This window comes from Doryrhamphus excisus, chromosome 18, assembly GCF_030265055.1.
Source record: "Doryrhamphus excisus isolate RoL2022-K1 chromosome 18, RoL_Dexc_1.0, whole genome shotgun sequence".
Lineage (NCBI taxonomy): Eukaryota > Metazoa > Chordata > Actinopteri > Syngnathiformes > Syngnathidae > Doryrhamphus > Doryrhamphus excisus.
Window position 1 is genome coordinate 4,279,979 of NC_080483.1, and position 25,884 is coordinate 4,305,862.

Sequence of the window (25,884 nt, forward strand, 5' to 3'; positions counted from 1 at the left end):
CATACAGCCATATACACACGTAGACAAAATTGTTGATACCCCTCAGTTAAAGAAAGAAAATCCCACAATTCTCACTAAAATCACAAATTTACAAAAATAACAATAAATGAAAATTTATCAAAATCAGCCATCACTTTTGAATGGTTGATTAACATAATTATAAAAAAAGAAACTAATGAAACAGGCCTGGACAAAAATGATGGTACCTCCTTCAAAAGATTGAAAACAACTTGACCAGAGTCACATGATTATCTCAGGTGTGTCCTTTAATTGACATCATAGGTGTCTTCAAACTCATAATCAGTCAGTCTGCCTATTTAAAGGGTGACAAATAGTCACTGTGCTGTTTGGTGACGAGGTGTGTACCACACTGAATACGGACAACAGAAAACAAAGGCAAGAATTGTCCCAGGACATTCGAAATAAAATGATAGACCAACATCTGAAAGGTAAAGGCTATAAGACCATCTCTAAGCAGCTTGAAATTCCTGTGACAAGAGTGGCACATATTATTCAGAAGTCTAAGGTCCACGGGACAGTAGCCAACCTCCCTGGATGTGGCCACAAGAGGAAAATTGATGACAAATTGAAGAGATGGACAGTTGGAATTGTATCCAGAAGAGCCCAGAACAACCTCTAAAGAAATTAAAGGTGAACTCCAAGGCCAAGGTACATCAGTGTCAGATCGCACCATTGGTCGTTGTTTGAGTCACAGTGGACTTCATGGGAGACGACCGAGGAGGACACCACCGTTGAAAGCAAATCATAAAAAAGCGAGACTGGAATTTGCGAAAATGCATGTTGACAAGCCACAGAGCTTCTGGGAGAATGTTCTATGGACAGATGAGTCAAAACTGGAGCTTCTTGGTAGGGTGCATCAACTGTATGTTCATAGACTGAAAAATCAGTTTATGACAGTTTGTCAGCTAGTCCAGCTCCATACTGGTCCATGGTCACAAAACAGTCCAGTGTGAAATGCCGTTGACAGATTAAAATTCATTTCTTTTTCTGGTAGGGAATCAGGAACTCCAACCACCTGTGCCTGATGGTGGCGTCTTTAGGAATTGGGGAGCAGAGGAGTAGCGCTTGGGAAAGGGGCGGAGAAAGCAGAGCTTGGAGGAGGGCAGAGAGCTTATATGGTTTACAGCCACGCCTATATTAGGAAGTCCGGCCCTTTGTGACTTCACAAAGGAACAGTTTTGCGACGCCTTTTGAAACCGAGCGTTTTGAGCCATCCCAAACTTTTTCCAGGGCTCACTTCAAAATTCGCGAACCTCATTATCTGAAACTCTGGCATCATTTAACATGAGAATACAACATTCTAACTACATTTATTGGTCAGAAAAGTGGAAAAAGCATAATAGGTGCCATTTGAATATTTGCATTGTACGTTACAGATGGACCATTCTCGGAAAATATGACAATTTTTTTGCTTATATATGAGATTACGATTTTCTGGCACGATTCCCATCACAGGGCGTGGTAGGAAGGTGGATAATTGGCCATGGGCAATTATATTAAACGACTAACTGTAAAAATAATAGTGAGTGACAAATTGATCTATGGCAGTCAAAATGAATTAGTAAATAAATAAGGCCAACGGTGTGTGAATATATAAACTTCTTTTTGTGCTATTTCTAAAATGTTAAGTCAACATTCTCTTGATTTGATTTGAAATAGATAGAATAATTGTTTTGTGTTGTTATGTGTGTCTAGGATCATGTTCAGGGCCATGTGCTTATGTTTTGAGGAAATCTGAGTTTGTTTTTAATCATTATTGTTAGACTCCTCACGCCTTGTTGTGCTTTAAAGAAACCAATCCAGTGGTTTTTAATCCCTTTGTTCAGGGGGGTCCCAGAAGGACAGTTGACTAGGTTGAAAGTCAAAAAAGGAAGAAAGAAAGGAAGTAAATAGTAAGGAAGTAATAGTAAGTAAAGGAAAGTAAATTAATGAATGATAGCCAGCGAGCCTTTCTGGTGGTGTTGGCAACGGACCTTGCGTGTGGGGACAAAAAAGAATCATCCCAGATCATGAAGGTCTCCAGAAAAACACTTCTTCCAGAATAGTCCAGCCTCGGTCCAGATGTACCTAATGATGTGTCACTCTGTGTATATTCATAAAGGGGGCATGGGGGTTGCGTTGTATCATGCTAGCTGGTCCTTCCTGGATCAGATTACAGCAGGGCACACAGGGGCTGATTGTGCTCTCTGAGTAAAAATGCTTCCTGTCTTTGTCTGCGAGACCATTCATTCAACCAGAGTCAAAGCGCAGAGCAAACAGCTGTTCATTTCCATTCTCTGCACCTGTCAATCTACCCATCACCCCAAAACACCCTCATTTTCTGTGTATCGATCATGGATGTGTGTAATATCTACAGTATGTACTGACAAATCCAATTATCACTTGGATTCATTTCAAGGGGAATTGTTCCCACAAAGGGACTCGGCCTCCATTGGGCATCAGACTCTACAGCAGTAGACCCCATACTGTTGTAGGCCACAGACCAACTCGTCTCAGTCCGACCTCCAACAGAGGGATGGACCTGGTACTCTCCAGATCGCATCATAACCGAATGCTATTATCATTTACCTATGTGTAAAACAAAATATTCAACTGTACAATCACACAACATGAATACCGACTTAGCATTGGCGCAAGCCTGTAGTTTGTTTCACAGAGATGTACGTTAATAGTGTTGATACAGCAATCCATTGGGTGTAGCAGGTAGTTGGTCCCAGACCCGACTGTGATAAATGAAGGAATATTTTTATAGTTAGCATGTAGAAAATTTGTTTACGTTTTACTATTTTCAAAATACGTTTGAAAGTTAAGAGCCATCAAGACATGAAATAACACCCTATAATCACCTTTACACTTGTATGACCCAATATAGTAGATATACAGTAATAAAAGAAATTAAGACCTATGAGATATAAGTAAGACACTAACTCGTATGTTCCGGTGATAGGGGAGCTGAGTAGTGTATTATTGTGCCTGTTTTGAGATAAGAGCCTGTTTTTCCACCCATCAAGTCTGGTGCTCAACATTACAATAACATTGCTCACCTCTATCAACCAGGGTAGAATACTACATGTCAACACAACGTCTTTGAATGCGCCCTCCAAATGCCTTATATTAAAATTTTACTTTATTTAGCCATTCTTCAGGTTGAAAATGCTTAATTTAAACAAAAAGGCTTGGACTTGTGTTGTGCGAATGTTTGGCATTGAAGGGAAATGCACCCACATGCACCAGCATGCACACACACGTTGCATTTGCAAATGTACAAATTGTAAATAGTTAATGGTGTGATATTTGCTAAAAAAAACTCATTTTCATTTAAAACAACCATTTTTTGTGTTTTTGTTGTGACATCGTTGTTTAGACATTTTGTCTAAATATATATGACTAAATTCGTGTCAAAGTGAAAGTTTTGCTTGAAATGTATCTTTTTACAAAAAGCATTTTTTTGTCCCTTTTTTTGTTGGGAACTTATACTTTGCCGAAACATCTGCTGCTGATACAATGGAGCGGAAAAAGGTAGAAACTAACTTTTTTCGGATGAAAGATGAGTCGAATCGTTCTTTTATAGATATAGTCATGTCTATACAGCCTAAGGCCACAAGCTTTCGTGTGCCTTAAAAAAATCTGTCAAAATCATCAAAAATGGCACAGAGAGGGAAGACTTTTGAAAAATGTCTGGGTTAAATAATATCATAGAACATGATGGAAGTGAAACACGTGTATTGTAAATAAATAACAAATGCTTACCCAATTATTTCTTAATAAATCATAAATAAAACGCGGTTCTTAATGCAGTCTGTGGTGACTAATCTTGCGACTCATGTCACAAGGCCGTGAATATATTCTTGCAAATAAATGCAATCACTGGCTTAATCAATGGCTCAAAAAAGGTCACAGCATAAATAATGATTAAAAACAACCTATATGTTACGTTACGTTACGTTATTAATTTGCATGCGTCACCAAGTTTCACTTCCGTTTCCAGGTCATGTGATTGTTGTTAGCAACTGTTGCTAAGTAGTTGTTGCGTGCTCTTCAGTAGAGAGTAAATGGTTTAAACCACGTATCCTCGGCTTTTGTCTTGTTCTGAGTAATATGTTGACCGATCGGCAATAGCGGTGAAATGACGAGTTCTGCCACCTAGTGCTACTGCCATTGCGTATAACAAGGAAAACCTAAATGGAGTAAATCTTCTAAATGTGTATCCCTTTTGAAGGAATCTTTCATGTGAGTATGATGCTTCACTTAATAATGTATATTAGTGTATTTTGTGATTTTTACATTTTAAGTGGCAACTCTACCGGGGCACACACTTGTTGCTAAGGGCAGCTAATGTCAGCGTGAGCTATGTTGTGATGGTTAAGTTGCCTGACTTTTGGCATCATATCTCATTCCCATGGTTTCAGCACATCGAAGCCCATTTCACAGGACATGACAAAGCACCGTAGTACGGTATTACAGACTATATATTTTCAAAGTTTGGAAATTGTGACCTTTTCATACCATGGTATACATTGAAACCGGTTACAGACACATGCATAAGCTGGATAAATCCCTTAACTTTCATCCAAAATGACAGAACAACATGCTTGCAACACCCCTGGGATGTAGCGAACTAGCCACCCTGGAAGCTTCAACATGCATGTTGGGATTTCCCCAATTTGATAATGAAATACATTGATTCTATATTATATTTAAATAAAACAAAGCACATTATTTCCCAAATGGATCCACTGTTACTTTATTGAATTGAACATAGTTATTTAGAAAAACACATATCAATACGATGAAAGGAACACTGTACATTTAGAGTGTTTCACAATAGAAGGTGTACGGTATTTGTTTGTCCTGTTCACATCTTTATCTAAGGTGCTGCAGGAAGTTGAGGTCAGATGTCGTATAAGGTCATGTTTTGGCAGCTATCTGCCTGTTTTCCTCACAGTCACTGATCTACAGGCGGCATTCTGCGTCATTTTTGGAGTGTCCATCCTTTGTAGAATCATTAGGTTTGTCTGTTTGTACGTCACCCATTCATAACTCAGTTAAATGACACCCCATCACATGACAGGCTGTTTGCAAGTTGCTGTTTATGTGCCAAGATGGAGTACGTTTTCCTTACTGTTGTTAATGTCATAGTCTAAATTGCGTAATTGGCCATGATGCATGTGTATGTCATTTTTATGAACTCTGGGGGAGAAAAAAGTGAGTAAAAATTATTTTCCATCATGCCAGAGGTTACAGTCTTGGCCATAATTTGTGTGCACAATCTCTGCAAGTCGATACGTACATTTCAGGAGGGCCTGGCGCAAAATGTGCTTATTATGCCCATATTTAGCAACGGTGAGCTCCGCTTGCAAAGCCTGTTCAAGGCGTGGATTAATTCAACTGCCTGCCGTCAGGGTGAGAAAAGGTTCAACATCAAGCGAGTGATGTAGGTAGTGATTCGGAAGAGCTGATGGTCAGACGAGGACAACGTTACGCAGACCCAGCCTTACCTAGAGAGGTGGCCCAGGTCAGGCGCCTCCATCTGTAATTTACACGCTCTAGTTTTTTACTATTTACCAAAAAATTATAAATAAATTAAAAAAATCAAACCGCACAATAAAAAAGATCCTGTAAATAAGTGACTAAATAATTATAGTAATAAATTCTGAATACAAAAATCAACATTGAAATATTTAAATTTGAACGCAATAACCCACAGATAAGATGAGATAAGATATGCCTTTATTAGTCCCATAAAGGCCAGGTTTACAGCAGCGAACGTACAATGGCACACAAGAGTAGAGTACAAAATCAAGCTCATACAAATGAAGACGGTATATACACTATTTACAGCTGTGTCCATGTTGGTCTAGCCAGGTTTATTGCACGGTTTATTGCATAGTTACTGTACAGGATTTTTGGAGCAATTTTTGGAGTCTGACAGTTGCAGGAAGGGAAAAACTTGTGATATCTCTCCTTCACACACTTTGGCTGTATCATAAGCTACATGTACACAATGCAACAATATTGTGTATAAAACTAAAATCTTAACGTGTTACAAAAGTAATAACACAATTTTATTATATTACTAAGTTTGACCACAACGTCACCCCATAGTTCCTCTGTGCGCAGTTCAGAGGGCATCCATGTTGTTTCTGATATAAACACAGGTCGCATGTGTGGTGTCACAGCATACTTTTTTGCAGACAGTCATGTTTGGAAATGTAAACTCTGGTTATCTGAGTCCACACCTAATTACATAACCGGATTTTTCTTCAAATAGACACTTTAGCTGGAGGTTTTGAAAACCTTTGTGTTTAGTGCCAGATATTTTCAGGTTCGTGTGGATGAAAAAGAACTTTGTTTTATGAGATACCTGCCTTTGTGTGGACGGGGCCTAAGTAAGCAAGCATACATTGTCTATTGTCTCCAATAGATAAAACCTACCTCATTAAATTGCTTGCTTCAAAAAAATCTAATCATGATTGTGATAAATCATGATTAATCAGAGTAATGTGTGTGATTAACTTGATTCAATGTTGTAATCGATGGATAGCACTAGTAAAAACTAAATAAAATAACTGAAGCTATATTTAAAAACACATTTGAGTTTTGCAGCTTCACTCTGGCAGGTTTTCAAAAATATATGAATTAATAAATCACACCTGTTATGCCTTTTCCACTTTTCTGACCGATAAATGTTGCTAGAATGTTGCATTATTGTGTCAAACTATATCACAGTTTCAGTTAATGAGGTTTGCAGATTTGGAAGTGAGCCCTGAAAGAAGTTTGGGATGGCTCTGAGCGCTCGCTGGAATGTCACAGTGTGCGTTATATGGGCGTTCCCGAATACAAGCTGTAGCCCTGCCCTCCCCTGCTCTACTGCACTATGAAGATTTCGGAGTGTGACCAATCACAACGTAGTGGGTGTGCCCGGAGGCGGGCCGTGGGTGGAATAAATTAAAAGAGACCGTTTTGGAAGTCAAAGGAAATGCAGTTGGAGTTGGAAGATCTAGAAAGGTGTCTATGCAGGTTATCGTGGGTAGCGGCTCTATAGGAGTCCACAACTCAATACAAAGGGCCAAAAAATGAGCCAAATAGGCCGCCTTTAAGCATTTTCAAGCATTAAAGTAGCTAAATTATATAAAGTAAAATATAAGGCATTCAAAGATGTGATGATATGAGTCTATACAGTATTATGTCTTATTTTCTGTTATAATACATATAGTATATTGGATAATAGGAGTGCAAAGTTGACTATAGAGGTGTTAATTCATGTTTAGAGGGCTCTCATAATGTAAAAAAACATATTAAGACAGTTTTCTATGCTCTAACAATGAAAATATTTGATTAATAAATAAGGAATCTTACTTTGTGGAAATTGACTTGTCACGGCCGAGTCTGGAACCAAAAAACCATGATAAATGAAGGGTTATTGTACTTATATTTATTATATATTATTATTATTATTATATATTTGTTTTTTTGGGTATCTTATGGAGGTCACACCTCCTAAGCCTCTGTCTTTGTTGCCTATTGGGCCAGCCGGCTCTGATGGTCTGATGTTATGACATATTCTCGTCACAGTGCTGCAAAGTATGTCCCTTTTTAAAAGGGTACTCTCAAATTTCTGTGACAAATCAACTTTTTCAATTGCTCTCCTTCAAGTATGTCCGCTTGAGTCCGGTCATGCGGTGCATAACTTGGGCCCTTTTTAGCACAGCCAAGCCTTTAAGCCAGGGGCATGGCGCGCTGACTGCCAGCCATGCATCTCGTAAAGCCCTGATGTGGGCGGATAGCGGTCTTAGCATAGCTCACCTGTATCGTATGTGCATTGAAAAGAAATCAATTGAAGTGAGTTCTGTGTGCTTTAAAAGTCCATGACAGGAAATATCTCCCATCAAATGTAATGTCTGCTGGGATACTTCACATTTCTGAAGTGACTGTCTCCTCACCGGACTCTCCTGCAAAGTCACCTTTGTCCTTCTGGAACGACAATATGTGTATCTATGTCTCCGTTTAATGTGTCAGATGTTTTGGAGCCGTCCCAAGCGCCCGCTGACTAATCGAGCCAAGGTGAGCCGGCGGAGGCGAAGGCCAGATGGGGAGAGAGCCCAGTCGTCTAAAGTAGTGCGGTGACGGTGCCAGACACTCTGTACGCCTGTTAGATCTCCATCTAGGCGGCGGGCCAGTGCTTTTGTGGGTGTATACGTTTCAAAGCTCCTGAGCTTGTGCCACCCGACCCGGCTTGAAAACAAACCCGTGCATCAAGGTGCCGTCAACCTTAGGAGATGGACAGAGGAGTGATATGTGCACTGCATTGCCTATAAAAGCAAATGCGGGGGAAGGGCAGTTAGGAACCGGTCTGGATGTGCGTTCAGTGTCCCCGTCACCTGGTTGGAATGCAGAGCGCCTCGTACAAATTGCAGTGTGATAAGATCAGGAGCAGACGGGCAGGATTTCCTGTCTTCCTCCATACTTCAGCTTAACTGAAGAAACATTCAAACTTTATTTCACATTGTCAGGAATTTTAGCACATTCACTGTCTGTACCTGCCAACTGCTCTGTCACTGTCTCAAGATTTCACGTTTTTTTAAAACCCAACCAATTTTTTTGGCCAATTGTAGCCTTTCCACAGTAATCAGACAAAAGTTGACTGATCGAAGCTGATTCTGAAACATATTTTTCATTAATCAAATACAAATAATGCAGTGTTACTGTTAGAAATGAATGACAGAGCCCAACTGATTGGTCAGCAGATAATAGCCATTAGACAATAGTTGTTTGCTAAAAAGGTTTGCATTATAGCCGACCTCTGTTGGATAGGAAATAGTAAGAAAAACTCTGGTACTGGGCTGCACGCCGGACGAGTGGCTAGCGAGCAGGCCTCACAGCGAGGAGACCCGAGTTCAATTCCACCCTCAGCCATCTCTGTGTGGAGTTTGTTCTCACCGCGCATTCCAAAAACATGCTAGGTTAATTGGCCACTCCAAATTGTCCATAGGTATGAATGTGGGTGGGAATGGTTGTTTGTCTATATGTGCCCTGTGATTGGCTGGCCACCAGTCCAGGGTGTACCCCGCCTCCCGCCCGAAGATAGCTGGGATAGGCTCTTGCATACCTGTGACCCTGGTGAGGATAAGCGGCATAGAAAAAGGATGGATGGATGGAGGGTGTTCAAATGTTTTTCCACACAACTTCTGATCATAAAAGTATTCGGCAGTAATCTAAATACTTAAATAACTTGTTTGGATTCATAGTTAAACCACCAAAAGCAAGTAATTTAATCTTTTTTTATATTCAAATGTTTTTTTATTTTAATCAATATTTGAAATGGAATCGGCATAACCTGCAATTATTTTAGTTGTGCTAGTTTGCACGAGCAAGGCAGAAGAGCGCCTCGCCTGTCTATCAGGTTGCAATCAAATCATTCATGCCGAGGCTGGCGAATGGAACTTTCCTGGCTGGATCTTAAATATAGCATTTCTGCAGCCGTACTGTGCGGTCCTCTTTCACACAGTCTATAAATCTGTGCATCAGCATGTACGTCAGTCAGACAGTCCAAGCTCTTTCCTTCCTGAGGATAAGACAAGCAGTCCCCTTAGGAGGAAGACGCCATGACACTGGAGGGCGGAAAACTCCCCAACAGCCAGGAAATCTATGAAAAATAGTGCGGGTCGAGCCAGGGTCAACCAACAAAGGCCCACAGGGAGGTGAAGTGGAGGAAATTTTTTAAAAAGGTGGTCACAACCTGAGCTGTGCTGGAACTCATGACATCCATTAAGGGAAGGGTGTCCAAACTTTTTCCACCTAGGGCCACATACTGAAAATGAAAGAATGTACACCCATGTAAACACATGTTATCGTAATATTATTACCTTCACCCCCCCTAAATTTCCGAACTACTTTACTAACATTACTGTTGGCCGTGTGGAGAGCTGGCTTTCTCTTCACTGTAGAATTAGTTTACTTAAATTGCCCCCGGATCCCCACTTTGGGCACCCTTATATTAATCAGAAAGGAATCAGTTAAAAAATCTTACCGAGATGATATCAGTTGATCAGTTGATTGGTCCGAAATGTGTTGACTTATCAATAGGCCTGTCACAATAACACATTTAAAGTTAAAAGTTCAAAGGTTAATGTCAACATTATTTTGTTTTTGGTCATTATTTTTTAATTACACCGTATCAAAAGCATTAAACTTTACATTCTCAAGAGCATTTAACGTATTTAACACCCCAATGAAAATAAAATGGACTCTCAATCTAAATGGTCAACAAAAACCACAATCATAGCCAAAAACAATGAAAAATAAGGAAAAAGACACTCCAACAAAATGCACACACAACAATAAATAAAAATGGTGTATCAAGTCTCTGTAAACACAATTTCACTTAATTGAAATAAATAATGAACATTGGGTGTTAGTCAGGACAGTCAGGACGAAGGCTCTGCTGAACCTCAAGTGTCAGTTTGTTTTCCTGCAGTTGGGAAAACTGGACAGCTGATTTTGGACCAGAGGCACGTCAACATATGGAGGCTGGCAAAATTGTTGGTTGTTTTTATTTATTGTGCGGGTAATAGACTTACTATTATCATGACAGGCTTACTTTCCAATATATTTGGGATTGTGGTAGTGTAGGGGACTACTAGTAGGGGAATAATAATGCATATTTTTGTACTTTTGGACTAACTCTGATGTTTGATTATTGATGTCTGATGAGCACCAAGGTACAGATAGAGGCTTTTTATTTATGGAAATGGTGTCGACATTTTATCTTTAGCCAGATCCTAAAAATATACCGAAGATATTTTGAGCAACTTTGCTGTGAATTGGCAGCCTTCCAGCTGAGGACAATAGCAGGCTGAATTTAACTATGCTTTTGATGCAACAAAGATCTTTTGTCAGTAGTTATCACATTAGTTATCTTACACATGTATGTCATTTCAACGTGATACCTTCTACTTACAGTGAAACACTACAATGAAATATCATAATATGTTGACTGAAATTGACCCTTTTTGTAAGTATTGGCTACTTGTCTGTTTTGCACATTGCCCCAAAATTGAATTAATTGTATTTTATTTGATGACATTTTCTATGTATTATGTACTGTTTCATTTGAATATACGTAGGTCTTCTGTTTAAACACGCACACATCCTTTTTATTTCTTTATTAACACCAATCAGGCTGATTTTGAGGCTATTTCTAACAAAAGCAAAGAGTGGGGTGTCCAAACTTTCCACTCTCCACTGAGGGCTGCAAAGAGAAAAGCGGATATGGGGGAATTTTATATTGTAAAAAGCCTATAAAACGGCAATGTGATTCACACCAAAATAATAATACTACATCATTTGGACATTTCGTAGAACCTGTTGTATCCTGTATTTTTTCCCCAAGGACTCTGACCATTTTTTGTGGCGTTCTATACACAAATGCCGATCATGGTACTATCTCGCAATATTAAAGAATCCTTGAAAAACAATTCTTGGATCCAGATGGTGATCTGGATCCTCAAAATTGAATCGGGTCTAGCATATCCTTTTTCTGACTGTTCCTAAAAATGTCATCCCAACTCTTCACATTATTTTGAACACAAACAGACCAACAGATAAACGCAGGCAAAAACACTCCCAACTTTGTTTAGGTGCATAGGGTGCTTTGTTTGGGCACTCGATTCCACGGAATGATACACTACCGGGCAAATGGACTAGCGATAGTATGTTAATTGCAATATTGTACCAAACTGTGGCAACATTTCTGTCACTACATGAATCAGACTGAAACTAACTGGGGTGTATGGAAACAGAACTTGGACAGTAATTGGAAGGTTTGATAAGATAAGATATGCCTTTACTCGTCCACCTTATGAGAAAAGGTAATCACTTATGTTTGTCCAAGTTGTTTATATAACAACTGGGAAATACCTCATGGTTTTGTAGAGATTTGTACTTGTCAAAATCAAGTCTTGACAAGCAAAGGTCGGCTGGGGGCTGTCAACTTCAAAGATCTGCCCTGGCTTTTCGTACGGTCTAATTAGCGTGATTGGTCGATGTAATGGTGTGACTGGGCCACCCTGCTGGGCGTTCCCTAAACAAGGACAACTGAATCAGTGACCCGTTCGCTTCTAAAATGAAGCCATTGTTGTTCCGTCGTCACTGTTCAATTGGTCTCGCAAACGAGACACCAGCCTCGCTGCACCCCACAGCGAGCCCAGGAACAAACCACATTTGTTCCTCTTCATCCGCTCATATGTGACATAAATATTTGGCAGTATAAACGTAGTACAAGTCTGCCAATTGCGGTGAGCCTGAGTGTTTGTTTTTATTGCCCCAGTAGTAAAAGTGCCAATGGATCTATTCCTGGAGAGAGAACATTTTTCTCAGCTTCTTTGACAGGGATTATGAAACCTTACTCACCTCAATGAATAGATTTGGCTGAATGCTTGCACAATCTTTGGATTAATGTCTCCATGGAGAACCACAAGTCATGATTCACTGATGGTTGCGTAATAGCCAGTCACATTTCTCGTGGAGACTCTGCTGCTGTAGTTAACTAACTAGCGACATGAATGTCAGTTGCGGCGGCGCATGTTGTTGTGAGCAGCAAGAGGGATTGATTAGTCGCCAAAATGAATCCCTGGTGTGTGCTGGAGATTTCCATCTCTCGTGAAACCTGCCGTAGACAGGAGAAGAAAGTGGAACTGCTTTTCTTCTACCTTTTGTATCCCAAAATGACAATGCACGCACCATTAACACTTCTTGAGGGAGTCGAACTGGAGTGAACGAATCAGGCATAGAAAGATTACATTTCAATGAAATTGTATATTATCAATGTCTTGGAAAGGGGGTAAGTGGAGCAAAATATAACAATATAAAAACTAAACAGCCAGTCAAGAAAAAAAAACTCAAAGAAAACACAGCCTTCACCTAAGTTGCAGGGGTAAGGACATTTTTTTGAGGGGGGGACAAAATAATACTATAAATATACTATAAATATAAATCCTGACCTATAATGGCCAGAAAACATATTGTCAAAAAGTTTTCCGGGTAACAAGCTTTGAATAATTCACACTTCAGCTCAATATGGTAATAAAGGTCATTACACAATCCGTTCATATTTCGGTTCATTGATTCTATCAGGCTTCAACCAGATTACATTGCATCCATTATACAGTGCATTCTAGCAACCATTAAAGATACATTAAACAGAAAAGATTATTAAAAAAATCAAGGTAATACAATAAACAGAATGGACCTGATTGATGTACTTGGGAATTGTAAACAAATGTGTCTTTCCCTAACACCAAAAGAAACCCTTTTTACGAGCCATTGCTAGCAACGTACACACAGAAGCAGAGCTTCAAAACATATAAATACATACAACATACATATACAACATAAATACATCACTCGTTTGGTCGCGAATGAGGTAATAAACAAGGAATGACAGTATTTCAGCTTTCTTCTTGTACAATTTCTCCTTGTACTTATGACTTAATGTCCATAGAACTTACTGAATTTGATTAAAATTACAACTTTATTTGTTAAATGTCTTTTTCTCAGGTTTTTAATATCAGGTATATAAGTTTCTGCTAGTAAAATTACCTTCTTTTCCCCTAATATTATGATGTTAGTCTTGTACATTATGACTTTCTCATTAAATTACAACTTTTTTCTTTTTTTTGATTGTATTCTAGACTTCTGAATTTTTGCTGTTGTCTTTTAAAAAAAAATAGTTTTGTGATTCATTTTTTGTTCATTTTATTTTTAGAATGTGCCATGGGCCATAAAACAGCCATGGACCACAAAAGGCCCCTGTGCCACACTTTGGACACAGCTGGCTTACACAATGCTGGTCTTCGGTCTTCCAGTTTCTGGTTTTGGTATGCACCGCAAGATATTTTTTTGTGGTTGCAAAAGTGAAAAAGAAGTTACCCAACATGGAGAGAGCCGAAGGGGCTCCTTCTCCCCCCGTCCCCGATGTGAAGCAGGCAGCCAAGAGGCCCAAGCATTTCCCTCAGAAAGCATTATTGCTGAGTGTTGACATGGGCGCAGTGTGATATCATTTTTCACTGAGGAGCGTCCACATCTGTCTCACTATTTATCTCTTCATGAAAACACTCTCCCTTGTTCTAGCCTGGCAAATGCCCACATGTCTGGTTGATATGTGAGTCCAAAAAGTTATACATTTGTGTGTTTTTTTTGTGTTAGAATTGCTCAGGTGGTTGTTGGTATAAGATTCTTTGGTAGGCTAGTGTAGGAAGGAGCTACCTGTTTTTGACTGAGTAGTACTACTTATGTGTCGTAATGGAACGTACCACAGAAAAATACCTCAAAGTTAATCCAAGTCATTTTCAAGTTCATTTGTGGTACAATGTACACTGATGAACAAGAAACAATTCCCGACCTATCCAGACCATTTCTGGGGTATTGGGTATTCTGTTGGCCAACGACAGTGATGTCGCGTGTAGGGCAATTATTTCTGTAATCGATGAATCTGGAAAATAGTTTTTCGATGCATCCCTGAAAGTCCCTGATTAGTCCCTGTAAACACAAACCACAAACACATGCACAGATTAATAAATATATATATTTCAAAATGATTTGCCCATATCCTCATTCATTCATTTTCTACCACTTTTTCCTCACGAGGGTCACGGGGGGTGCTGGAGCCTATCCCAGCTGTCTTTGGGCGAGAGGCGGGGTACACACTGGACTGGTGGCCAGCCAATCACAGGGCACATATAGACAAACAACCATTCACACTCACATTCATACCTATGGACAATTTGGAGTGGCCAATTAACCTAGCATGTTTTTGGAATGTGGGAGGAAACCGGAGTACCCGGCGAAAACCCACGCATGCACGGGGACAACATGCAAACTAACTCCACACAGAGATGGCCGAGGGTGGAATTGAACCCTGGTGTCCTAGCTGTGAGGTGTGCGCGCTAACCACTAGACCGCTGTGCCGCCCATTGCCCATATCAATAAAGTATAATAACATGAATAATACTAATAACATTAATAATAATAATAATAGAAATAATAACATGTATTTGAGGAGTGTGTGTCTGTGTCAGTTAAAAAAAGTGTCAGCAAGACACGAGTGTGTGAGGTGTGTGTTTTTGTGTGGGCACATGCTCTGTGTGTGCGAGGCTGGAGCACAAGTTACGTGGTGTGGTTTGGATGAATGACGGGTTAATCATTGCAAACAAGGAAATAAAAAAAGGGCTCTTCTCCTCACAAGTAGCTCCCGGGTGCTTCCTCAATAGGTCCTGGTGCCATCTCAATTTTGCATAGGTCACAAACCACCGCATCATTACCTTTTGGCGTGAAGTATTCCCATACTTTGGATACTCTGTTGCGCGATCTTTTCTTCTGGCTGGACTCACTGAAACGTGGACAAAGTTGGCCGTTGCGTGGCGTTTGTGAACGAACGGGTCAAAAGAACTATTTTTTTTTGTGAACGAGTGTTGTGAACGATCCTGTTCAGTGAAATGAACTGTTTTGCCCACCACTAATTCTGAGTGAAGGTGCATCGACATGAAGTTTTTGTGTCTACAAATTTTTTGTGTCGATGTCATCGACGACGTTGACACGTCGCCCCAGCCCTACTCGCATGACGATATACATGGTTTATTGATAACCTGTGAAGAAAATATCAGGTGTTTTTATTATCAGATATTATCCGATATTTACTGTGTCCACTGTGATACCAGTGTCTGAGGATCTAGCATTCAATTAAAGTTCTTGGCCAACCCTGTGTGTTGGACTGCTACGTTATTTATTGCACTACATTGAGACATGGTAGAATGCAAATTAATGAACGGCGATTGAGATATTTTTTGACAGGCATATTTTAACATTGATAACTTATGACTGCAGGAACATTATGTACTATCAGCCTATGAAGTTGATTGTCTTTTATTGTTTTTAGCATCAGCATTTTTGTCCACAGACATTGTGGAGGACACGAGACATCATCATCTCTGTACCGCTTTTCTAGCTTCAGCATGTTATGTAATGTCCTGCTGCTATGGTGTAGCATGGTTTACATGCATACAGTCACTGATGCAGCTATCAGCATCAGCCGTTCATATTACATATATGAACTGGAATGGAAGTACAAGCGCAATGCAGATTCAAACTGAACTGAAATATACCAATAGGTGGAAACATTACTAAGAGGTTGATTCAACTTGTCTGGCTTTCTTTGGATTATGCAAACAACACGCCAAAGTAGCATGCATCACGGAAGAACCCGTGTCCATTCTGATTCTGACATTCCTATCTTCTCCCAGCAGGCCTATGTGTCCTCCGGCCACCAGATGGCTCCCCCCAGTCCCAACAACAACAGTAGCAGCAACAGTGGTGGCGGTGGAGGAGAACAGCTGAGTAAAACCAATCTCTACATCCGTGGCCTTCATCCCGGAACTACAGACCAAGACCTGGTCAAGCTCTGCCAACCGTGAGTTGAGAAATGTCGGATACTTTAATGCCAAGTCTTATTTCTATGGTCATTGCAGTTCAGTCGATCAGACCTGGATGGGATCTGCATTACATCACACAAATGTGATCGGGGGTGTACGAAGCAGTTGATAGTGGCCAAATTTAGTTCATGAATGAGTCAGTGTTTGCTGAAGCTGTCAAAGAATCTGAAGTCTTACGAAAACGAAGACATTTTGGAGAATTGTGCGCTTCAACAAGTTTTGCACTCTGCTGGAACGTCTTCTTCTCACTTCAATGAAAAGTACTGCCACAAATCAACATCCCGCCTTGCTATTGTTTAGGGTGGCAATGATTATTCGGAAAATTTGAATACCTCGATTGCAAAAAAACAGTCAAGCCTACGTCACCCACGCAATGTGGTTAAACAGCAATTGGAACACCATGATGTGTATCAGTTTCAACGCCGCGCGATAATGTATTTTCCTCATTGACGACTGAGTGACTAGTGGTGTCATTGGCTTAAGGTTTTATTGCGTAACCTTCATTTCGGCTGTTATTTTTTTATAATTGGCACTGTCTGTATCATTAATGGTTGCGAAGCCCTGAACTCAACTAATGAATTTTACTAACGAGACTCTGGGAACTCGAAACCGTCAGGTATGAAAAAAAAAATCTTTTGGTCTGTTAAAAAGAATTGTTTAAGAAGTCATCAACAAAAATGTTGGTAGAATACTCGATTACTGAAATATTCAATAGCTGCAGTCCTACTATTGTTAGTACACTAGCATACGCTGTTGTTGTCACGTGGGCTCTATTATATATATATGATATTATATTGTAATGTTTTTTGCTGATATTGGACCGATATCAATATCGAATCGTGAGACCCTTAGATTAGATGCCAACAAAAGTGCAGGGTTAGTCCTTGAGTACAATGGCGTTTGTGATACAGCTCAATAACTGAAAACTCGTCATCATTTAGAAATTAGATGGCACGTTGATGTGAATCGAGATCAGTGTGTGTGTGTATATATACATATATATATATTTCAATGTTAGGGAATCACACAACCAAGTTTTTTTTTCAAAAATAGATTAATTAATAAATCATGCTGTTTCAGCCTGCTTTTTAGCAAGGAAAAAAATTATATTTTAGGAAATTTTACATTTTTTTTGCCTGAAATAAACATTTTCAAGCATAAAAAAGTGAAGTAGAATACAAATATAAGGCATTCAGATGATGCATTCATATACAGTGTGTTACATACATGTCTGTTTTCCTCATCAACAGGTAGCCCTTTTGTCATTCATAGAGTCTCTTTGTCTCTGTGGGTGGAGGCAGGGCTGGTAGCATAGACACAGTGTAATGTAGCTGAAATTATATTAGTAGATTACAATAGTTGTACGATTGTGTTTTTTTCATTGTACTTTTATTTTAAAGTCTTATTCTTGTAGACCCAATCTCCTGCATCATCTCGTAAATTGGTCTATTTTGTGACACCCCTAATATTGAGTAATTGTGTAAGTGTAAAGGTGGCTATAGGGATGTTATTTCATGTCTAGAGGGCTCTAATAATTTTAAAAACTGGATTTAGAAGACTGTAAACAGGTTTTCTATGCTCTGACTAGGTAAATATTGCACTTATAAGTAAGGAATCCTACTCTGTGGTCTGAAAACAATTCACCACGTTAAACAAGGGATGACAAAGTATGTGCGTATGTTCTACTTATTAGCTTTCCAGTTCATTGCTATTGCCACAAGCCTACAGAAAGTGGAAAGGTTAGTTCAGGACAGGAGGCAACATCCTGTCCCCTTCAGATCAGAGCCCCCCCCCCTTCTCTCCCCGCTTTTTCAACTCAGTCTCCCTTTTCCTCCTGACTTAATAAGGCTTAAGTTTACTCCTTCCTGCATGTAACGCTGCAAAGCTAACATTTGACTGCCAATCCGTCAAGTTACGGCTGTTGCAAAGATTCAATCAAAGTGGCTTTAGTAGTAGTTAATCCTTTTCTCACAGCAATAGTACAGCCCCAAACAGCTGAATTTCATGTGCGCAACAGATGAAGAGCGGAGCAAGTTGTTATCAACTCACAAGATACTGCTCATCCAGATTTAGCATTCTGTCTGCAGACAATTGAAACCATTTTGCAAGACTTGCCATGTGTTGTCAACTATGACTTGATCAGTGTACAGTAGGGGTGTGAATCTCAGCACTGAGGAAGATTCGATACACATCTCGATGCACTGCCAGCGATACAATACTTTAATGATACATGGAATTTTCTGGCGATACGATGCGATACGATTCACCCTCTTCACGATACGATGCGATACGATACGATGCGAGGCGATACGATGCGAGGCGATACGATGCGAGGCGATACGATGCGATACGATGCGAAGCGATGCGATGCGATGCGATGCGATACGATGCGATACGATGCGATACGATGCGATAATCATTTAGTTCAAATCAATGCAATCCGATATGAGATGGTGCAATTTCTTGCGATATGATGCAATTCAACATGATGCAAATAAGAAAAGGGAAAAAATTTAATTCAGTATGGTCCTACAAAAAGGATTTGGCTTTAAACAAGAATTACTGCTGCAAAAAATACAGTACAACAACATAAAGTTAAAGTGACACTTTCAACAGTGCAATCAATGTTTGTTTATATTCCTGTCTGTAAAACGTACTGCTAATATGAATGAGCTAGCAGCTAGGCTAATACAGTAGTGAGGAGCAGAAAGTGGAAAACAACTTCTACCCTTTTAAAATTGTTTCACAAATCAGGAAGAAGCCAACTGCTGTGCTGTTCTAATGTCACCTGCTGTGCTGAACACTCGTTTGGGGGCACTAGTTGCAGGGACGGACAAATAGCTCCTGGACAATTTGGAAAGCAGCGGAAGATCCACTTGTTCTGACCTGATTTGCTTGGTTTTTCCCCGGTGTTCGACGAGGAACTAGACGGGGAGGCGACGGTAGACTTGTCCGTGTTGTGGTGTCCCGTTTTTAAGGGGGTCTGCATGTTTGTCCTGCTGCCGTTGTACGGCTTCTTAACGGGGGGTTAAATATAGAAACTTCCTTGCTGCTGCTTGCGTGTGAACGTCCATGCTGTCTTACTAGTAGTTGTATGTGCCTCACGGCTTTCGTCCGTATTCAATACAAAAGGCGAAATAATGATGGTGCATTCATTGCGCCTGGGGAACAGCATATGGGGTGAAGTTGAACATTAATAAAAGGGCGTTTGCATCGGATTTTACCGATACCCACAAACGCATCATGATGAATCTGGATTTCATCCGTCATCCATATTGCATCCATACCCAGTGAATGAGCCGATGTATCGATTAATATCGATGATTTTCCACACCCTTAATGTACAGCAATGAATGTCGAAACCACAACCCTTACTCGGTGCATCCAGCGGACTTTGACAAACTGACTATAAGTGTGAAACATGGCTCTCAGCACATGTTAAAGCTTGTACATATGGACAAAAGTACTGGGACACAACATGGGGGCGGCAGCAAAGTGCCCCAAAGGTTAGCAAAAGATTCCAGAGGGTGGGTGACTGTGGGGTTGTTCTGTCCTAGATTTGTGTTTGGGATTTGTTGTTTCATCCAGAAGGTCAGAAGGTCAGTAGTTCATTGATGGGGTTGGCCAAGTTCTTGCACAGAAATCTCATCCAAGCATGCCTTAATGGATGTTGCTTTGTATGCCGGGGCACAGTATATAACTGTTGTAAATGTCAGTGATGGACATTCAGCTTCTTTTCTCATATGTTGCGGACCTATATTGCAGTTTTGCAGAAATTAGTTAATAAGTGATTGCTGTTGTGTGGTAGACTATGGCTTATTTTTAGTCAAAATGTTCTCATTGAAACATTACTGTAAATTGCATTACCTTAAAACTGCATGATGTCATGAAGTCAGCCACGACAAAGTTATCCTCCCATTCTGTGTGAAAGTGGTCATTTTTTGGCCTCTTAAGTTTAGAAGAAATTCATTCAAGGCGAATTGGTTAGCTCGCTAGCGCTTGTGGTTACTCCCTGGAGTTTAAGAGCGGCGCAATGTGGTGTAAACAATGAATAACAAGAGTATAAAGTTGACCATAGGGGTTATTTCATGTCTACAGAGCTCTAATAATGTTAAAAAATTTATTTAGAATGTCATAAACCGGGAAGAGTGGTTAGCACGCAGGCCACACAGCTAGGAGACCTGAGTTCAATTCCACCCTCGTCCATCTCTGTGTGGAGTTTACATGTTCTCCCCGTGCATGCGTGGGTTTTTTCTGTGTTCTCCTTGTTTCCTCCCACATTCCAAAAACATGCTAGGTTAATTGGCGACTCCAAATTGTCCATAGGTATGAATGTGGGTGGGAATGGTTGTTTGTCTATATGTGCCCTGTGATTGGCTGGCCACCAGTCCAGGGTGTATCCCACCTCTCGCCCGAAGACAGCTGGGATAGGCTCCAGCACCCCCGCGACCCTCATGTGAATAAGCGGTAAAAAAAGATGAATAAATGAATGTCATAAACAGGGTTTCCATGGACAAACTACAAACATTTTGCTAACATTGAATCCTATATTGTGTTTGGGTCTGGAACCAATTAACTGCTATAAACGAGGGACGAAAGTAATACAAAGACCGGCACCCACTGCTGATCAGTGCCCTAAGGGTGTGTATCAACATACTAAAGTTGCACACATTGGCTGTTTTCGAGAGCTGTGTGAGAATTTAGTCTTTTGCTGTTTGGCGGTTCAGGAGTAGAAAAGATACTCAACCCCTTTAAACTTGAAGGCTATACTTTGTCTTGTTTTTAAGCAAACGCTGTACAACAGTACTTCCATCATTGTAGTGAACTATGAAAAGTGTCAGAATTGTATGTAGTGTCTGGCCCTCAGGGGTGAATGAAAGTGACAGCCGACCACGCTTTATTATTGGTTTATTCTGCTACCACAGGGCCACCCTCTACCTGATTGTCACGCTCCAGTGCTTCCCAAGGAAGGTTTCAAATCCTCTGAGCCGTTTCAAACGCAGCGTGTGCGCACCGTCTTGTCAAAGCCACAGCAATCAAAGTGGCCCAGAAATCTGTGGCTGGTATGTGAAACACAGGAAGTTGATTGTAAAAGCAGGCGGCCGACAGAGGAGTCATTGTGTGGCGTCAGAGATTTGGAAGGGGTGGGCGGGTGGCGGACGTGAGTGGGAGGGTTTCTCTTGAAGGCAAAACATGAATGAGTGGGAAAAGAGTAGCATCGCCTGCTGGGAAAGAATGTCAAGCAGCTGTAAGCGGGTCATGACTGTCTTTTAAGTGCGTGTGGCCTCAGCAGCGTTTTGGGGCTCTTGGAGAGGCGCTGAGGTGAGTGGAAGGTCAAAAAGTGCTGCCTTTCAGACCTTTGAGCCCATGCATGGTATCCCCGACAGGGCAAACGTCAACACATGAAACACTGCTTTTGTTTTTCTTTGTCCTACAGGTAACAGGGTCCGCAATTTTGTTTGGAATCACGTTTTTCACTTGTAACAAAATACCCAAATGATATTTTCCTATGATGTGTGGCTATCAAATTCTTCTGCCAAACAGACTACTAACAGATGTTCCTTTAAAGCAGTTTTTAGCCATAAAAACGGTCACAAGGTGGCAGAGTGCATTGGAAGGGGAAGGGCATGGCTCATTTGCATGCATGACACACTTGCCAGCAAGGACGAAGTGGAAGAGTGTGGAGGAGTGTAGTGTGCAAATAGTTACGCATTGTAGGGAAATATTGACGCGTGCACACACATGCACACACACCGTTTAGTTCCAAATGTGAAAATTGTAAATAGTTCATGGTGTTATAGTTAATTAAATTGATATTTGGATGTAAAACAACCATGTTTGTGTTGTTTCTGTTGTGGTACAGTTGTTTAGATATTTCAGCTGTCTCAAAAGCAAAAGAAATGTGTCAAAGTGAAAGTTAGGCTTGAAGCGTATCATCAAAAAAAGCATTTTTTCTCCCTTTTCTTGTTGGGAACTGATATTTTCCTGAAACTAGGCCATGCTCGACTGCTGATTACTAAAGAACTGATGAAAGACAAGAGCCCATTTCTTCCTTTTGGTAGGTTCCATCATGTTTATATAGCCATAGATCATTCCTAACACAAGTTTCCACTGTATTATGATATTATTGTAGCTCTTGGAGCTTAGCTTATGAGTGATTCCCTGCAAAGCACTCCCTTGCTACACACCCATGAGACTGCATGACACACACATGCCACACTGAGGTGTCACTCTCCCCACGGCGTGGCATCCAAATCATCTATCCACCGAAAGGAGGCAGGCGTGGAGGACCCAGCGGTGCACTGTGATGTTAGGGTGGAAAATTGAGAAAAAAAAGAAGAGGGAGGGATGTGGTGGAAAGGAAGGCCAACGAAAGGGTGAAGCATCAGGTTACAATCCTCCCAGACGCCATGTCGCCCAAACAGAGGAAAGACCAAAGACAAAAGCTCCTGCTAAATACACCAGTCAGATAGAATCTATTACACGGTAACGTGGATCCACTTTGAATTGGCCTCCAATATGAGTGATGACTATCTCAATACTGCAGGGATTCACAAAAACTTTCCTTTTTGATTTTTCATATTCACTCTATACTTTTACTGAGACAAAAATCAAATGTAGTCATAAATTGAAAGAAACACACAGTGTTGATGGTTTGATGCTAGTCAAAGATCCTATATAAGGCAGGAGCGCTGACAGACAGCAAAAACACGAGTCACATATTCTCTGTATCAGGGATTCTTAACTAGTGGGTTTTCAGTGGGTTGTGGGTCTTTACCTCGGGGGGTTCTTTTGATACAGCACCACCAGTTCCTTGCCATGTTTATGGTTGACTTCCAAGGAAGTCAGGAAGGACATCCAACCCACAGCTGCAGATATCTGCTGGAGAAGAGAGTTGAATTTGGTCAAAATCAATAACTTAAATAAGATTAAAAAATGAGATGATGTCCTCACAATGCCTGGAGTTTTCCAAAGGCTTATTTTTTAAATCATACATTGGTGTGTGGACGAAAGGCCAAAAGGAATAGAAAAATATGTGCATGAACAAGGGCAAGGAAAATCTGTGTGTCAATGAACAGGCCTGAAATAAATTGTCACCTGTCAAAATAACAAAGGCCTAAAATTGGGTGGAGATGGACGTAGAAGACATGCATGCGTGTTTGTGTTTATGCCCGATGGTATGCAGTGTGGGGAAGTGTGTCATGCATGTGGAAGGAGCAGATTCCTCTTCATTTGTCACTGACAGGATGTGTTTTTTTTGTGTGTGTGTCCTCAAAGGTATGGCAAGATCGTGTCAACGAAAGCCATCTTAGATAAAACCACCAACAAATGTAAAGGTGAGTGCACTCACACATGACGTTGCATTGTAGCCTGTTAAAGGCGAGGGGGGAGTTTAGAATTTTTAGAAATGGGTTAGGGCAGGGGTCGGCACCCAAAATGTTGAAAGAGCCACATTGGACCAAAAAAAATGTGTCTGGGTCCGCAAAAAATTAAAAGCCTTATATAAGCCTTATAATGAAGGCAACACATGCTGTATGTATCTATTTTAGCTATATTAGCCTACTATCAAAATGACTAAGTTGGCTACAAATACATAATGAGCCTACATGATTACATGTTTATTTTCCCTGCAGCACAACCTGTAGGGAATGACACACCATGTGACTACTCTGTTGTAGATGCCGCCTCAAGTTTAACTTCATTGCAGTATTAATACATTATGTTTCATTGCTTTGATGAAATTAAAGAAATGCAATAAAGAAATCCGTTTTTTTTAATGTAATTTTTTATTTTGAGGATTCGAAAAAACAACAACAAAATGGAACGTGCATAGCCCCCTGCCCCTTATCTGGGCAACAAACAGTGCAGCAAAACATAGCCTGCATTTATAAAAAATAAAACAACAGCCTTTTGAAAAGGTAAAGTATATAAAATCAAATTAATACAGTTCAAGTTTGATTTCTGTGCAAATGCCAAGCAAGTCGGTGCAAGGGTAAAACGCAGCTGTCCTCTTCTTTTTTGACACGCAACCAACGTAGCTATCCTCGTGTTAACTTGTCAGGTACATACTGTAGGTAGGTAGGTAGATAGATGAATAAAGTATCTACCTAACCAACGTAGCTATCCTGGTGTTAACTTGTCAGGTAGTTAGGTAGGTAGATAAAGTATCTACCTAACCAACTTTTTTGACACGCAACCAACGTAGCTATCCTCGTGTTAACTTGTCAGGTACATAGGTAGGTAGGTAGATAGATGAATAAAGTATCTACCTAACCAACGTAGCTATCCTGGTGTTAACTTGTCAGGTAGGTAGGTAGGTAGGTAGGTAGGTAGATAAATAAAGTATCTACCTAACCAACGTAGCTATCCTTGTCAGTGTTATTCAGCTCTGAACCGTAGTAAGGGCGACCTGACTCCAGCGGAGGATGAAATTGTTATTATTGTTGCTTCCAACCAACTTTATTTTAACATTCCAGCACCGAGGCATTTCACACTGGACGAACTTCTGGGTTCAAAGTTCATGCAAGTTCACCCTACATAGCTGTCCAAGGCAAATGCCTGTAACACTCGGACCTGAGCAACAAAACACAATAATATCCCCAAGTGTCATTCCAAATATATACTGACGAAAATCAAAAATCACTTTATAAAAACAGCCACTTTGTTACTAAATATGTGCCTATGACAGGATTGTGTTCTTACCCGTTTAATGTGACTTCTGTTTTCGGACATGACCGGTCAGCTTCTCAACATCGGGCATGTAAGATGAATGCAAATGATTGGGTCCAAGAAACGTTTAATCCTCTGTTCTCCTCAGTTATTTTTCAGAAACATGAAACATGTGTCGCAGACTATGACGCAAATCTTCGTTGACAGAAATGTTGAACTTTAATATTTACTCTACACATTTTTACAGCATTGGAAAACGTTAAGAATGTTTGTGTCATGTTTGTCCTATAGAAACCATATTAAAACAAAAATATATTTCTCTCCCCCATCTTTTTCCATTTTCAAACATTTTTCAAAAAGCTCCAGCGAGCCACACTAGGGCGGTGCTAAAGAGCTGCATGCGGCTCTAGAGCCACGGGTTGCCGACCCCCGGGTTAGGGTTAGTGTTGGGGTACAGATCCTCATATGCTCCTTTTTCAAGTTTGCTTTTGAATCCTACGGTAGCCCGTTTATGCCAAAAACCTTGTTTTCCCCACAGACCTTGTTTTCTACATCCACGTAGCTTAGTGGACAGCAAAACCTGATCCACCATACCAAGCTCTTGATAACGACACCAGCTACAAAATTCCCAATGATCAATTATTCATAAGTGATTCATGAGGTCCAATCCCACTGGAGAGAGGAGCCTCACTGGTTCAGAATAAGT

General features: G+C 40.4%; 1 protein-coding gene across 2 annotated transcripts in view; it reads left to right on the forward strand.

Annotated features, from left to right (window-relative positions):
- LOC131105850 (RNA-binding motif, single-stranded-interacting protein 2-like) overlaps positions 1-25,884 on the forward strand; it is a 59,982-nt gene that overhangs the window by 9,889 nt on the left and 24,209 nt on the right. The window contains exons 2-3 of one of the 2 annotated variants that reach the window (XM_058054267.1): positions 16,323-16,486; positions 23,787-23,845. In XM_058054267.1, the coding sequence (XP_057910250.1) occupies positions 16,323-16,486; positions 23,787-23,845 (223 nt within the window). Of the gene's footprint in view, positions 1-16,319; positions 16,487-23,786; positions 23,846-25,884 lie in introns of both variants that reach the window. The other variant, XM_058054266.1, reaches the window with a different exon arrangement.